At 38.6% G+C, this 17,338-nt stretch overlaps 1 protein-coding gene across 2 annotated transcripts in view; it reads right to left on the reverse strand.

The window, feature by feature from the left end:
- Positions 1-17,338, reverse strand: part of ADAMTSL1 (ADAMTS like 1) — a 469,150-nt gene that overhangs the window by 356,779 nt on the left and 95,033 nt on the right. For both annotated transcript variants that reach the window (XM_033858059.2, XM_033858057.2), the window contains exon 4: positions 11,426-11,662. In XM_033858059.2, the coding sequence (XP_033713950.1) occupies positions 11,426-11,662 (237 nt within the window). The remainder of the gene's footprint in view (positions 1-11,425; positions 11,663-17,338) is intronic.

Below are 17,338 nucleotides of genomic sequence, written 5' to 3' on the forward strand. Positions count from 1 at the left end.
AACTCCAGACCACATGGCGGTACTATTTCAAAAACTGAACTTATCTGGATCTCAAACGTAAAATGGAATGATTCAACTGCAAGATGTCAAATTCCCTTTTCAGTTTCAAACTGTCTTCTCTGAAGTCACTCAATGAATGAAGTACCAGAGTTAATCTATAGTGTAGCTAAATGCATAATGCTTTATTGAGAATTTACTAAAGATCTTCTCAATCCAAACTTATTCCGCGCACCCCCCCAAAGTTGAAAGATGTTCAACTTTCTGCTTGATATCACTATCCATTCACTGTAACATATTAACGATGTGTTGGTTTCCAAATCACTTTTAATGTGTAGAAATACTTACGGCTCTAAATGACTTCTTGCAACCATAATGAAGGCGACACCCACTTAGTCATATTAACTGTGTCAAAGGGTGAGATCAGGTCACTCACAGCTAACACAACCTTTAGATTTAGTGTACAGACTTTTGAATCTTTACACTACATTTTAAAAACACCTTTTTTTTTGAGAGATAATTCACATACCCTAAAATTCACCCGTTTGAAGTACAGAATTCAATGGTTTTAATATGTTCACAGAATTGTGAAAACATCACCAAAATCTGTTTAGCATGTTTTCATCACTCCCAAAAGAAACCCCGTGCCCGTCAGCAGTCACCCTCCCACCCCATTCTACTCCAAGCCCCAGCTCTAGGCGACCACTAATTCACTTTTTGTTTCTACAGATTTGCCTATCCCGGACATTTCATATAAACGGAATTATAGAATATGTAACCTTTCGTGACTGGCTCATCTCACTTAGCATAATGTTCTGCAGGTTCATTTATGTTATAGCATGTATCAGTATTTCATTCGTTTTTATTGTGGAATAATATTCCATAGTATGATTAGACCGCATTTCATTTATCCATTCATTAGTTGATCCACATTTGGGTTGTTTCTGCTTTTTGGCTATTATGAATACTGCTGCTATAAACATCTGACTACAGTTTTTTTGGTGGACATATGCTTTCTTTTCTCTTAGGTATACACCTAGGAGTGGAATTGCTGGTTCACACAATAACTCTATGTTTAACATTTTGAGGAGCTGCCAGGCTGTCTTCCAAAGCAGCTGCACCTTTCTGCAACAAGAGTCAAGAGTCATACCCACACAAAAAGAACGGCTAGTTGGTGTGAATGTTGTTGTAATTCTCATGGAATCTCCTCATAGGTAATAAGGTGATTCTCCAAAGTTAGAGACAGTAAATGAGGGAAAAATTGGGCACTATTTTTTCTTTAGCTACTAAAACTGAGGCTATGGACCCCTTGAGGGGAGGGCTTGAGTCCTATTCACTGCTACATACCCCAGGGGATAGCCTAATGCCCAATAGTAAGCATTAAATATTAACTGAATGAATAAATAGCTTCAAAAAGGTACTGTGTGGTAAGGGATATACTTTGCTCAAGGAGAGGTCTGGCCTTTGCCCTTGGTTCCTGGGAGGCAATTTCTAAACTCTTGTCACTGACCAGTAAGAGTATCTTTGCTTGTCTGGGGCCTTGGGCCATGCCAGAGAGTCCAGGTTAACAATGTGATTTACGATGAGGGCTTTGGGCCTCATGGTATCAGCTCAGCCTCTGGAGGGGCTAGAGATGAAGGTCAGCCATGCGGGTGCTCAACCAAGTCTATGTGATGGAGCCTCAATGAAAACTGTGGATACCAAGGCTTGGGTGAGTTTTCCGGGTTCCGTACATATTGTCACACACTATTGCTGGGAGAGGTAGGTGCTATCCACACCACTCTTCCAGGAGAGGACAACTGGAAGGTCTGCACTTGAACTCTTCTGAACCGTGCTGTATGTACCTCTTTCCCTGGCTGATTTTAATCAGTATCCTTTGGCTGTAATAAACTGTAACTGAGTACAACAGTACCACTCAGCTTTCAGTGAGTTCTCTCTATCCTAGTGAATTATCAAACCTGAGAGTTGTCTTGAGGAGCCCTGAACTTGAAGTTAGTAGAAGAAGTGAGGGTAATTTGGGGAAATCCAAACGTTTTAGTTACTAACAGTGCTGAGACAATATTAAAGATAATTTGGTAAAATTTAGCATCTTCATTATTTCTACAAACAAGTGTCCCAAAGACTCATTCATGAGACAAAGCATCATAGGATGAATCAAGAAAGCTGCCAGATCTTGGTGCAACTTTCATTGAACAGAACACAGAATTCTGAGGCCAGAGGTCCCTGACTCAGCTACACACGCTCATACCCCTATTAACAAAGATGTGTGCTTACTGGTACTCTGCTTCGTTCTTAAAATATCTTCTCAGAGGAAAGGTGACATATAATAGAAATAATAGGATTCGAATCGTAGCTTTGCCTTTTTCTAGTTGTATGACCTTCTATGAGCCTAAATCTCCTCATTTATAAGATGGAAATAATAAAGCTATTCCCCAAAATTGGTACGAGAAGCACATGGTGATATGCGTGGTGCACTCTGCAAACTATACAGCACGAAAAATAACAACATTTGAAAGTTTTTTCTAAATTAGATTCACACTGCCTTCATCTACTTCACTGAATCTCTTTGGGAAAACAAAATCCGTGATTTTGTCTTTCCCAGCGCACACTGAATTTCAAAGGAAAAATTAAATAGATATAACTTTCAAAAAGGTTTTCTGTGAAAGCTGTAGAAAGAAGCGTTTATGTATCTGTGTGTTTGTGTGTGTGACGTATGTTAAACAATAAACCTGTAAAAGTGCTTATTTAAAAAACAACAAAAGAGCACAAAAAATAAAGTTATTATAAAATTTTTCAAAAGAAGGGTTTCTGTCCCACAAATTGAATATCAAGATGAAAAAAATTCTCATATGGCAAAGAAATTCTTTCCATGAGCAGAGATGATACATGAATAAATAAAGGACCCAACTGGAGTGGCAGGAAGGAGATAGTTTGAGATGAATGAATCCCTCCGGAGTGTCACTTTCTCTATCTCTTAGCTATTCAAATAGAGAGGATACCTTAAGGAACTACAGTCATTTGACTTCAGTTTTTCCTAAAAGTGACAAATGCTTAAGTTGACTTGTTAACTAACTAGCATGTGATCACAGAAAAGGTTAACCTGATAAATTTTTAATCATACATAAACAGGACAGTGACCATACCAACTTGATGGAATCACACCATTCACTTAAGAAGACGTAAGAGGGAGGAAGAAAGGATATGAATTCACTGAGTGCCAATCACATGGCAGACAGTGTGCTATACATACAGTATCTCCTCCTCCCTCGTACTGCCCCAAACCAACGCCTGGCCCTTCTCTTATGTTCTACACCCCAGTGAACAGCAGCAACATGCTTTGCTCAAACTAGAAACCAGAGCATTGTCTTCAACTCTCAATTTTTCTCTCCTATTATATTTCATCAGTCGCCAAGTCCAGGGACTCTATCTCCTGATTTGTTCTGAAATCGCCCCTTTTATTCCCACTACCAATTTTGGGTCCTTTCTAATCCATTGCCCTCAATTCAGATAGAGCACTCTTCCTAAAATACATGTCTCACTTTATCTGGCATCTGCTTGAATTACTTCACTGGCACTCTTTGTCTCTCAATATTACAAACCCCAAGCTTCTTAATATAGCTTATGTAGCTCCTCATGACACAGGTCCTGACACCCTCTCTAGCCCTTTATTTCTTCACTCTCCTTCAATTCTAGGCACTAGTTAGGTCTTTCCAGCTATCTCTTCCTCTGAGCATTTCTTGATTCCATGTTTGGTCAGATATTCCTTCTACTTATGACAGTCTAAATTTCTCCCACTCTGGCTCCTACAAACTATTCAAAATTATATGTATATATGTACATGTATGTATATGCATATATGAAAATGTACTATGTACAAATAAACTGGGATGTGTGCTACTGTGGGTTGCAGTGTGTCCCCCAAAAAAGATATGTTGAAGTTATAACCCCCAGTGCCTGTGAGTGTGATCTTATTTGGAAATAGATCTTTGCAGATATAATCAAGTTAAGATGAGGTCATACTCGGGCTTCCCTGGTGGCACAGTGGATAAGAATCTGCCTACCAAATGCAGGGGACACGAGCATTGGCAGGCAGATTCGAGTCCTGGTTCGGGAATATCCCACATGCCACGGAGCAGCTAAGCCCATGCACCACAACTACTGAGTCTGTGCTCTACAGCCACAACTACTGAGCCCGTGTGTCACAACTACTGAAGTCTGTGCTCCTAGAGCCTGTGCTCTGCAACAAGAGAAGCCACCACAATGAGAAGCCCACACACTACGGCGAAGAGTAGCTCCTGCTCGACGCAACTCAAGAAAGCCTGTGTGTAGCAATGAAGACCCAATGCAGCCAAAAATAAATAAATTAAAAAAAAAAAAGATGAGGTCATACTCAATTAGAACTGGCCAGAAGCCAATATCACTGGTGTCCTTATAAGAAGAGAAAACAGGGACGTCGGGAGAAAAATGCCATGTAAAGACAGAGACATACACAGACCCAGAGGGGAGGAGGCCACGTGAAGATGTAGGCATAGATTGACAGCCACCACTAGAAGTTATGAAGAGGCAAAGAGAGATTACACTCAGAGCCTCAGAGGAAGCATCACTCTGATGATACATTGATTTTGGACTTTTAGTCTCTAGAATTGTGGGAGAATAACTTTCTCTTGTTTCAAGCCACCCAATAAAGAAAGCTACCATGTAAAGAAATTTGGGCTTTCTTTATCCTGATGGTGATAGAATGCAATTGAAATGATTCAAGCAGATAAGAAATAAAGTCAGATCTGTATTTTAGAAAGGAAACTCTTGTTTTCACTGTAAACTCCTGTTCACAGTTAGGTGAATACAGTATAGGGGTAATAGTATACTTTCCTTTACACTTGGCTCATCTCCCCTTAGAGTGTCAGTTCAGGGAGGGCAGGGACTGTGTTTTTTTCCTGTCCATTCATGTATTTCCAGGATCTAGCATGCTGCTAATTCTTAAGTAAATATTAAACACACGAACAAACTGAATTTTTCACAATAGCCCTACAAAGGTACCATTCTTGAGGGATGATATTTAACTCTGTGAGCTCAGTACCCACCAGATTATCGGGAGAACAGATAAACAATGTTCAGAAACTAAGTAATTTGTTAAAATTCAACTAGTAGGCAGTAAAGCAGTTCATTTCATCTTTACTGTGTCACGCAAAGGGCAGAAAAAGAAAGATGATGCATTAAATCTCTGAAGCAACGCCACGCTTCCACGTGGAATTAGAGTACAAAACACAGAGGGAAAAACCGCCAAGTCCATGTTTCTGACATCACTACCTTTAGAATACCCGGTAGACATTTGATAGTAGTGACTTAGGTCACGGACAGAGATGGAGAAATAAGCATTCCATTCAATTCATTTCAAACTACTCATCGTAGGAATTATTAAAAACGTAAAGAACTTCTTTGTTAGAGCTGTGGTTCATTTTAGTGTCACCACAGTATAAACCTCAAAACTCCATGATCCAATTTATTGCTTATTTCTTTATTGTATTATTCATTTTACAGCAACATTATATAAGGCATTACTGGAAAGGAATTCACCTTTTCATTTTCGAAACGCCTTGTTTTCTGACACAGCACTGTGCAGTACTATAAATATGCAGATTCATTAGAAAAGAGCCGGCTTATAATTGCACTTTGTCTTTTGATGTAGGTATGTTAGGTAACAACCGATGAATTTCATTAATTAAGAAAATAAAACACACTTTTCTGTATTTGACTTCAAAATAACCTCAAAATTATCTTTAACAGCAGCACATGTTCTATCTGTAAATTTATGCTACTCTTTTTTTATATTTAAAACAGAAACAGGCTTTGTGCTTCATAACAAATATAAATGGGGTAATTTGGATAATGAAAATAAATGAATAACAGCGGCACTAATAGAGCTGATCCTATTTGCAATGGCTCATTAACTCTGTACAGGACGCAATTCACTGCCCTGGATCAGGAGTTGATAATGGTGCAGCATGGAGCTATTAGCAAAGAACGGTGCAATAGGAAATTAACAGAAGGTCTGTTCATTCGCTGGCAAGTCAGGATCCCCTTTAGCACGTATAACCACCTTAAACCATGTGTTCAAAAAAGGCCATAAAGAGGGAAAAGTCAAAGAAATAATTTGAGGACTGCTCCTACCACAAGCTAGTACCGATCAAGCTCATAGTAAGCACTTCAATGCAGTTGATCACTTAACCCTCACGGCAATCCTATCGGGTAGTTCCAGATATTATCCTCATTTTGCAGATAAGGAAACTGAGCCTCAAGAACTCGCTCAAAGTCATACATTAATGAGTGGCGGAGCTTAGATTCAAACCCAGGCATTATGACTCCAGAGCATTCGCTCTTAACTCTTCATGGATGACAAATTGCCTTCCTGGCTCTGCTTTATGCCCAACTTCATCTAGAATGATCTAGAGCAAATAAAAATCCCAGTGTCTCTCAGTCTGAGATGTAAGGTGGGGAGACACATCAACACAGCTACCTCTTGGGGACAATGCTCAGATTCTAGTGGGGATGTCAAGGGGAGGATGTGGTTTGAAAAGACATTCACTAAACCTATTGTCTCCATGTGTAAATGACAGAATTAAAGCTGGACAAGGTTTTGGCCTGTGGGAGAGGCTGAAGAAATAACACAGGGGGCATAGTTAAAAAAATGCTGATAAACAGTGACATTCTCTGACCTCTAGTCTGCCATTAACTAGCTGGAAGATCCTGGGAAAATCGCATAACCTAGCACAGCAATATTTCTCAGGGTTGGACTAGATGATCTCAAAGGTAGTGCTTTCACTCTTAGTAACAATTTCTGTGCTCTGGAGAAAGAATGAAAAATAAGTACAGGGTAGTAACTTTCTCATAAGGCAAACAATATTCAATTTAAAGGTTTGTCCTTCATTCTGAAATCAGGTTCTTGTTGCTTTCTTGTTATTAAAACTTCATTTATGAAACGATGGTGAAAGTACATGATAGAAGGTCTCCTTTTCTTCTTAGCAGAATAAGAAGTAGGTTGCTTTATCTCATTCTATAAACTTTTTTGAACTGTTACAGCGTTATGAAGTTCCACACAGGGAACCACTACATTAATATATTTTGCAAAATGTTCAGGGTACTCTACTTTTCCACAGCACTTGACAGTTTATTAAGCATTTCAAATGAATTATCTCACTTGGTGCTCCGCAGTCTGCAAGATAATCTTATTTTGCAGAGTAAAAATAGAATTTAGGAAGGGTAAGCAACTTGATCAAGATTACACAGATCATTAAAGAAAATCCAGATTGTAATCTGTACCTTGTGACTTTAAATGCTATCTGCTTTCTAATTGGCGAGTGGTTCATAAATCTGGCCAAACACTAGGGTCATAGGGAGAGTGTTTGAGAAACATCAAATGGATAAACCTGAATTTCTGGAGGATGGGCCTAAGGGTCATACCTTTTAAGAGCTCTCCAAGGGATTCTGGAGGGCAGTCAAGTTTGGGGACCAGTACTCAACATCACACTGCCTCTGTCCAGCTAGCCTCACCAGGAAGAATAAGGGCTTTGGAGTCAGAGCTGGGTACTTCTGAGCGAGTCCTATAATATACCTGAGCCTCAGTCCTTCATCTGTGAAATGAGGATAATGCCACCTAATATGCAGAGTTGTAAATATTTAAAAAAATATACGTAAAGTGCCTAGATATGGTAGTTACGAAAAAATGGAGGATATTTTATTATTATTATTACTACTACTATTACAGTGAATATACTGCTTAATACGATGCCTAATATTACCGAATAAGGTATCTCTTATAAGTAGCAATGATCCTAGAATTTTCCTGAAGCAAATTCACGACAGATAACCCCCTCATTTACGACTTTTGGAACTGTCTGCAGGTCCCAGTTCCCTCCTCTGTGAAATAGTTATATTTGTAAATTGCTAAGGTACCTTTTGACTCTAAAAGTCAAAGTCTCCATAATTTTATTTAAGAGTTAAAGCCTCAGATGGTTTTGAGGAAGTGGATTTTAGTTGAGTATTAAACAGGCATAACTGAAATAACTGGTATTTAAAAATGACAAATCTCTTACTTACGCTGCCATTTTCTGTCAAGGTAAGACTATATCCAAAGCTAGACATTTGCTTCTCTACAGTTTATAATTTATATCTGTCTAGCATCAAAATTATTTGAAGCAGCTTACCAACAAAAAGTGATAATAAGACAACAATGAAGCCAGTAAAAGAGCTGAGAATTCCCCCAAAATGGGGTAGAAATGGAAGAGAAGGGAAAATGGGGCAGAGGAGATGACTTTTTTCAGGAAGCCAGGAGAAGCTCTTTATAAAAACTGTACATTTAAGCTAGCATTAAGATTTTTGACAGTGTTTTTAAGATTATGAACATATGACTTCTTAATGTTTCTTACCAAAGACCACAAATGCTAATCACCGATATACAGATGCAACTTAAATAAAGGAACTTTTTTCTAAGTAGGATGGAATTTACGTATGTCCACTCTTTCAGGGTAGCAGTGAGTGCTTTTCTTTTGTTGACTAACCTCACTCTTGTTCTTCTGAAAAAGTATATACTGCATTTAAGTATTCCATCGTTATTCCGCTATCATTTTTTTGTGGATAAGAAAAATTTTTTAATTGTTTTGATAACGTCAAACGTATTACTGGCAAAGCCAAGTAAACCTTTAGTATTGTTATCCATTTGGGAAAACTTCCATCATATTCCTCTCTCACCTTGCTGTCTTTCTCTCACATTGCTCTCTTTCAGCTCCTTCCCTCCTCTTTAAACATCAAGTAGTTTTTAATCACAAAAAAAGGCCATTATGGTAATGGTAGCAAGGATCTAAAAATGATATCACTTACAAATTCATATTAAGTGGTCGTTTTTGATTCCCTGAGCATGAGTGATTTGATTTTTTTTTTTTTTTAACAACTATTCCCCTGCTCTGGTTATAGTCAAAATGAAAACTCCTTCTTGGTTTTAGACATTGTTTCCTTTCTGTTCCCGCTGTCACTGGCCTGGCCCAAGGTTCATGCTTCTCCTCACTTTGGCTGCTCTAAGAGCCTCCTTTTCAGCTGGTCTCTTTGCCTCCGGGGTCCTGAAAGTGGTCCTCACTCCACTTCAAGCATCCTGTAACTGCAGCTATATTCATCTTTCTAAAGCAGAGCTAGGGTTATGTCTATTCTCCACTAAAACTCTTTCTTGGCCACCCACTGCTGATCATGGTCTTGTCTGCCATTTCAAGACACCATGATTTTCTCCCAAAATACCTCTCTCTCTCCTTACTGAGTACCTGGGGGGTATCCTGCTCTCTGGCCAAACTACTTGTTAGAATCTAAATGCAATCTGAACTCTTCCATCCCTTTACCTTACTATTGCCTCTAACAAGACAAATAAATGAAGAAAAGAATAATAACTAATTACAATTTCTATGTACGTCACCATTCTATTCAGATATTCTCTAATTTACATTTGTCCCCAAATCTAACAGGTCACACTTATAAGAATCTAAGTTGAGGAGGCATGATTATTCTTGCTTCAGTTGCCAAGTTACATGAAGCCATTTGGCGGGGTTAGTTTAGGAAAAAAAGAGGCCACATTGAATTCCCATGCAGCAGAAACAAATGAAACCTAATTTGCAGGCCAATCTTGTTTATTTTGGTTCATTCATCAGTATAATATAGTACCCACGACTCTGGACTAGATATCAGGGAACCTGAAATTTAATCCCATTTCTTCCATGACCAACCATATAACTTTCAGAAAATCACACAACTTTTCTGGTCCCTGGTTTTTTCTCATTTACAAAATGGAAATCTGTCTTTTTTTTTTTTTTTTTTTTTTTGTGGTACATGGGCCTCTCACTGTTGTGGCCTCTCCCGTTGCGGAGCACAGGTTCCGGACGCGCAGGCTCAGCAGCCATGGCTCACGGGCCCAGCCGCTCCGCGGCATGTGGGATCTTCCCGGACTGGGGCACAAACCCGTGTCCCCTGCATCGGCAGGCGGACTCTCAACCACTGCACCACCAGGGAAGCCCCTGTCTTTCTTTGTTCAAACACTACACATACTTAAGAAATTATTATTATGTTTATTTGCCATTCCCTACAACATAGTCCCTTTCTGTATATATTTGCTTTACAATTCTCTGTCATTCCCATAGCTTTTGTAGATTCCATAATTACATCTCAACACCACTGAGAGTTCTAGAGAAGGAAGCAAATACCAAGTATCACAAACGGTTCAAATATACTGCTTTTTAGGATGTTGATTAGATCACCTCTTAGGCCTTTCCTAGCTTTAAAATAGTAAAATAGTTACTGATATGTAAACATCACTCCATCCTCCTATCCAAGAAGTGCTTGGACTTGTCACAACTTATTTGTCTCATGACTCTAGACCTCATGAAGGCTTAGTATGTCTGTCTCTCTCTCATCTACACAGAACCTCGTAGGACGTCTCATACCTCTTGTAGTCATTCACACTACAACTATTCCTTTTACATCTGAAAACAGATTTAGCTTTTAAATAAACATGTGAATTTGAAACAACAAATTACTGAAAGACATTTTAGGTTTATTCTTATATGGCTAGTTGTGATATCAGAAATTCTGAAGAGAGAAACATTTCAACCAATGTCTTCTTGGGAGAGGCAAAGATTCTCAAATTGTCTACTACGTGAAATTTAAAAGTATAATCGTCAAGTATAGCACACAGGAAACGGTAGCAACTGCTTGCTCCAAAAACTAGGCTGGTCATCCTAATCCAAAGCCTAGACTTTGAACTCAAGATGGCAAACATATTAACTCTCCCTCACCTTACTAACTCCCCACCTAAAGTAGACATTGAAAAATTGATGCCAGAAATCAAATCTCTTTGCGCTCCCTGTTAAAGATTTACCTGGCTGAATTCGACCTAGTTGACACTGCCATGCCTTTTCCTACAATTTGTCTAAATTTTCAGCATAACTGTAGTCACGATAGAGAAGCAACAAGTTCTCGTACAGTGTACGTGCTGATTTTAGAGCCGGTCTCACCTGAGCGATTCTGAAGCTCTAAGTAAATGAAAGTTGATGCCTCTGAATACAGATAAACACACACACACACATCCCACATTATTTCAGGGACAACCAAGGTACAGGTCATTTCAGAGTCTAGTACAAAAGTGATACACAATGTTGAAGAATTTTGGTTCTTCTATATTGAAGTGAGACTCAAAGGAAGAAGAAACTCTAGTCCACGTTTCCTTCACACATAATACAGCTCTTGTAGCTTTGACTGAAGCTGAACCTCAATTTTCAAATGGGTCATCGTTTGTAAACTCTAGAAAAAGTACCACTGATTCAGATAGCAGGACTACGCAAAAGCTACTGACACAAAACCCTCTGGAAAAATAGAATGAAAAGAAGCCAGCACTTACTTGGCACAAACCGCTGATGCACATATCCAAAGATTCTGTGTAGCAGCGAGTCCCGTCTAAGACTTTAGGTGCAAGTTCAACAACCAGGGCTGTTCCTTTGGCCTGGCACTTGAGGGAACATGGGTTGTCGGGGTCGTTAGACACAGGAAGCCATTCATAAAACTGGCCGTGGTGCTTGACATCGTTATGAGCTGAGCACTGCTGCGCTCGGAAATCACCTGCTTCTGGTGGGCAGTCCTGGAGAAGACAAAGAGGGAAGGGAGAAGCACAGGTTAGGAGAGCAGCCTCAAACAGAACACTAGAGCAGCTATGTGCTCCAGGTCTTAGGAAACAAAGCAAATGTTCTGTCGTTACAGATGGACCCTCCCATAGCATCTGAAAGGTTATATGATTATTTGGCCCTCAGGAGGTAGAGATTTGAGAAAAGTCACCACCTTGAAATAGATTTTCTGATAGAAGTGAAATGGGAAAGAAACCAGCTTGAAATAGATCTGATGGATACTAGTTAGGAAAGTAACCACCCTGAAATATATTTTCTCAAAGATGTTTATTTGTCCATGGAGTCCCTCCACATTGTAATATTTTTGTTTCCTTGTAATTTAAGTAGAACTGACTATAGTCACAGGGTTAGTTAAAAGTATCACTGTCATTTTCAGTTCTGATACCAAAAGCTATGACAAAATGTTATTTTAGCAACTAGGAGCAAAAAGTTATGATGATTTTGTTCAAAATTTTTTTGTGGGGTTGTTTGTGAGTTTTTTTCTAAAGCAGTATACTTACGCTACACAGTATCCAGAATTAAACAGGGAGACCAAAAGAGAGAAAACAGCATTTACACCTGAATTTCTTTGGCTTCAGGCAGCATGGCTGAATGTCCTGGACTCCCTCCTCAGATGGGAGTTGGATGCAATATGGTGGGTCTCTATGGGCCTACGTTTCCTTGTGTTTAGAACAGAGGCAATGATAATACTGAGCTCTCAAGGTCATAGTCAGAATTTCATGAGCTTTTGTTGGCCATATACTGGCAGAAGGAAGACAGTACATGGTAGCTATTATTGTGATTATTTAATGAAGCCAGTGAAGAGAAAGTGTTGTTGGAGAATTAGGAAAGTCTCTGAATTTGAAATCACACTGTATGAGACCAGCAGGAAACAAGAATGTTTTACATGTGTGTGTGTGTGTGTGTGTGTGTGTGTGTGTGTGTGTGTATATATATATATATATATGTTTTGGTTTTTTTTTTCTCCTGTACGCGGGCCTCTCGCTGCCGTGGCCTCTCCCGTTGCGGAGCACCGGCTCCGGACGCGCAGGCTCAGCGGCCATGGCTCACGGGCCCAGCCGCTCCGCGGCATGTGGGATCTTCCCGGACCGGGGCACGAACCCGTGTCCCCTGTATCGGCAGGCGGACTCTGAACCACTGCGCCACCAGGGAAGCCCTACATGTATATTTTATAAATGGAATTTTAAAATGTAAAACCATAACTAACCATGGCTATTATCTAATAAATGATAAACTATAGTGAAAACAATTATGATTTAATTTTAAAAAGACAAATATCACCTATCCCTTGGAGAAGCTGTTTGATAAGTAGGTCTATTTTATGGTACATGCATTCAGATTAGGATTTATTATGGAAGATTGTAGAATATCCATCTACAAGGATGGATATTAATGACAGGGAAGACTTTCATTAAAATTTTTTATCTTAAATAATGAATTTTCATGTAGCCTTTTAGCAGTTCCTGATTACTACATTATCACTTTTAAGAGTTCTCTTTTACAAGGTTTCTTCCTCTGAAAATCTATTTACATTTAAATAAACATTGTGAGAATAACATTATGCTATTTTATAAAATGAAATCCTGACTCTTTCCTCAAATTTCAGTGTTACTATTAAGTAGCATATAAGCCTTTAATATTTCAGAAAGCATTAATTCTTCCTAGGCAAAATGGGTGTAAACAATTACTTATTTCAGTTGAAATTAAACTAGCTCAAAATACAATATAAATTCTCGGGCTTCCCTGGTGGCACAGTGGTTGAGAGTTCATCTGCCGGTGCAGGGCACGCGGGTTCGTGCCCCGGTCCGGGAGGATCCCACACGCCGCAGAGCGGCTGGGCCCGTGAGCCTATGGCCGCTGAGCCTGCCCGTCCGGAGCCTGTGCTCTGCAACGGGAGAGGCCACAACGGTGAGAGGCCCGCATACCGCAAAAAACAAAAACAGAAACAAAAAACAATATAAGTTCTGAAAGGTATTTTATTGTTAGTATCATATGTGTTCTCAGAGTGAATAAAATGTAATACTAAAGGAAAAGAATAAATTTTATTTATTCTTTAAATAAATAAAGTATACATGGGTACCCAACAAGGCTTAAGTGATTTTGAATACTGTCTGAAAAAAATTTAAAGATCATTAAACCAGTCAATAAGTGTGTGTTACACTTCGTTGTGATAGTTGTTTGTTGTAAGAAATAAAACAAAACTCACAATCTGCAAACCAATGCTATAAATCACAAAACAGGTAAATTGTATGATGCAACACAAACTATCTGAACTCAAATGTTTAACCCCATCTCCTTTCAGACGATGTGTTCCAAGATAAGAACACAAACAAACTTAACATTAATTATTCATGAACTTATGTTCCAAAGGCAAGACCACAGCTTGCCCAGTTTACAAATCCTATCATTCTCCAACTAGACCTCATTTACTAGCTTCTGTCCTGAAATAACCCTGTGATTAACTACAGCCCCAAACTCTACGAGTCTTCTTCCCTAAATTCCCCCATCTGAGAAACTACCGGCTGTCAAGGTGCTTCTTCCCCTTGTTTAGCAAGTTTAATAAAACCAGCTTTATATGATTAACACGTTTCCCTAGTGGCTGCTGCATGGGGGCTTCCACAGTTGAACTGATAGTTTAATTAATAAGTTTTAAATAAAGTGTTTTCAGTTGCATAATACCTGTCATTCCAAGAGTCAGCTGATTACTCAGTAGAACAGAAGAAATACTGAAGTGGACTCAATAGAGCAGAATACAGAGCAAACTGTTCAGAATGGTCCCAAACTTCCCTCATAATTACTTTTACCTTCTTTTTCTATAAATAAAAGTGAATCAGCTATAAGGGAATTTCAGGGTCAGGTTGAATCACCTCTGCATTAAGTAAGAAGGATAATATATAATTAAGAGACCTCTGAGTATGAACCTGAGATACTTTTCTGTATTTATCCAATTGCAAGAAAGGAGTGTCGATTACATTTTAAAATTGATGTTACATCATCTTAGTACAGACATAAAACTCCTACAGAGTCTCTTATGAGTCCCCGCTGTTCAACAAAATGTGTTGAGTCTTCCCACCTTTACTAAAATAAATAAGACTGAAAGTCAGTCAAAAGTAAAATTACTAAAAAGTGAAGCTAAACTATTAAGACTTTTTGGTTTTCTTTTCAGTGACAAAAAAGTAGACATATCTAAACACATCACAGAGAATCAACAGGCAGACAGATGTTCCTGTTTGCCATTCACCTATATCTACTAGCTCTGAGAACACCTGCTATAGGTTTTTATAAACTTTCACAACGGGAGAAATGTCTCTGAGAATAATAATGCTTGCGAACACCTTTACTCACTTTTATCACTATGGTCTTTCCTCCTGCCCCTACTTCTGTAGGGGTGGGAATATATATTTTGCTAAATTGAGAATGCACTTAAAACCTGGAGTTCAGAGTTAGAAACTGAACTTGAACCTTCTTAATGTTTGAGTTTATTTGTACTTGGCAAAATGCAACTTCCTGTTTTAAGAAAAACGACTCAAGAAGGCTTATAAAACAGGTTCAGAAAGCTTCTTGGACATCAAATCGCTCTTACAAAATAACATTTTCATGATTTAAGTGTAAATGAATCAGAAACATATGAATCAAATTTCCCTTGAAATACACATGTTTAAAAATTAAGGGAAGAAGGATTTGGCAAACGCTTCTTTTGTTGAACCCAAAACATCTCAAGCATAGTTCAAGACACTCACTGAACTCCTGATGCATCTGGAATCACCCAGCTGCAGGAGTGGAAACTCAAGCAAAGTCATCATAGTTTCTTGTCCCACAAGTATCATAATAATAATGACAATAACCCTTACTTGTATACAGATTCATCATGTACAGAGTTTTTAGTTTTGAATTATAATTTGATGCATGAAACCCACTATAGTTCTTGATCCTCCTAAAAGTTAGATTTAGAAACTGATAAACCTAACTGCTTTGAAAAATATTTAACATCCTATCCTGGGCATCATCTTTGAAATATCTCATAGGTACTAATGATGAAGACAAATAAAATTGCTGAAAATTCTCATAGCTATCTGAACCAGACACATCCCCCACCAAGAACCTGGCAAAAAATAATAGTGTGGGAAAGATGCTCTGGACTAAAGACCCCCAGCTTTCAGCCAGAAACACTGTCCAGTAGAAACAGAGCAAGAGAGAGCAAAGGAATGCATTTCTTGGCCTTCTGTCTATTTCCAACTAACTGTAATGCCTGACGATTGACAACTCTGTGTCAGGCTACTGAGCTAGGGCTTCCTCACTCTGAAAAAAAAATATTTTATTTAACATAGTCAGATGATCCCATGAATTACTGCAGTTAGCCATTGAATACAATATAATACTTTTTCTCTCCAATTTTAAAGCACTCAATCCTAACCGTGTCAGAGTTTTCTTCTTTAAAAGCACAAAACTAAAAGCTGACCTTTAATGTACTCCCATTATAATTCATAAAGTCCCTGGAGTTCTGCCATAAATGAATCCAATTCAAAACATTTTCTGGTTAATTAACTAGCCAGTGGGAAAGATAAGATGGATCCCAGATGTCCCCTGACGATGACAGGTGGATCAGATTACATTGTGGGACAAAAGAGGGTCAAGCTTCCCAGAGTTTACTCACTGGGTGAAACGTAGAAGATGATAATCTCAGCAGCTAAGGGTGGTAGCATCAGAACGGCTTTTAAAATGGTTCTGAGAAAATATAGATTCAGGGTCAGGAGAAACGTAACTTTTTCTCTTTTTCAAGATGACATTTTCCTCCCTGAGGGATACCCTTCTGCTCTACCTCTATCCTTAAGTATTTGGTGGTTGGCCTTTTCTCCTAATTTTGCTGTTTCATTGAAATTATTATGTGAGTGCCATGGTAGAGATGCCATATTCTGATTCTTTGGTCTTATTTATAAAGTCAATATTAATACCTGATAGTATCAAGAAAATACTGGAAATTATATTTAGGTGACCGCTTGGACTGTAGTAACTGAAGAAATCTATCCTTCTCACTGCATTTCCCTATCTCGTAACTGTTCCTCCAAATTCCGTGTCTCCCCTCCATCCTGTCCTAATCACTCACCCTCCATAAAAATTACTGTGCAAGGAAACAAAATTATAATTGCTTAATAAGGTGTCTATTCTATCCTCCAGAAATTTGAGATTGCGACTCCATGATGAAAACATCTATGGAAATTTATCAGCTACTTGATGACTTCAGAAAATTTTATTAGTGCTAAGTTTTACCCTCAGAATATTAGGAACCCTCAATGGTCTGATGGGAAAATGGGAAAAGATTACCATAAAAGATTCCTGCACAGTAAGTACATGGAAGCTCTGAAGAATATGCACCCTAAAGTTCTCAAATCTCAGCACATGAGTAGACACCTCTTTTATATACTTTGGCTTTACTACTTGGCTTTCTGCCTCTTTTATTTGAAGTTGAGCTGAGACTACTAAACAGTAATTATCCACTGATGCAATCCAATCTAATACGATATTTTATTCTCAGAAACATAATTAATGTTTCAATTTCTATTTCCAACTCAGACTCCCTTCTCCTGAACTCCAGTCTCATATATACAACTGCTTCCTCACCATCTGGATGTCTA

Source organism: Tursiops truncatus, chromosome 6 (genome assembly GCF_011762595.2).
Source record: "Tursiops truncatus isolate mTurTru1 chromosome 6, mTurTru1.mat.Y, whole genome shotgun sequence".
NCBI lineage: Eukaryota > Metazoa > Chordata > Mammalia > Artiodactyla > Delphinidae > Tursiops > Tursiops truncatus.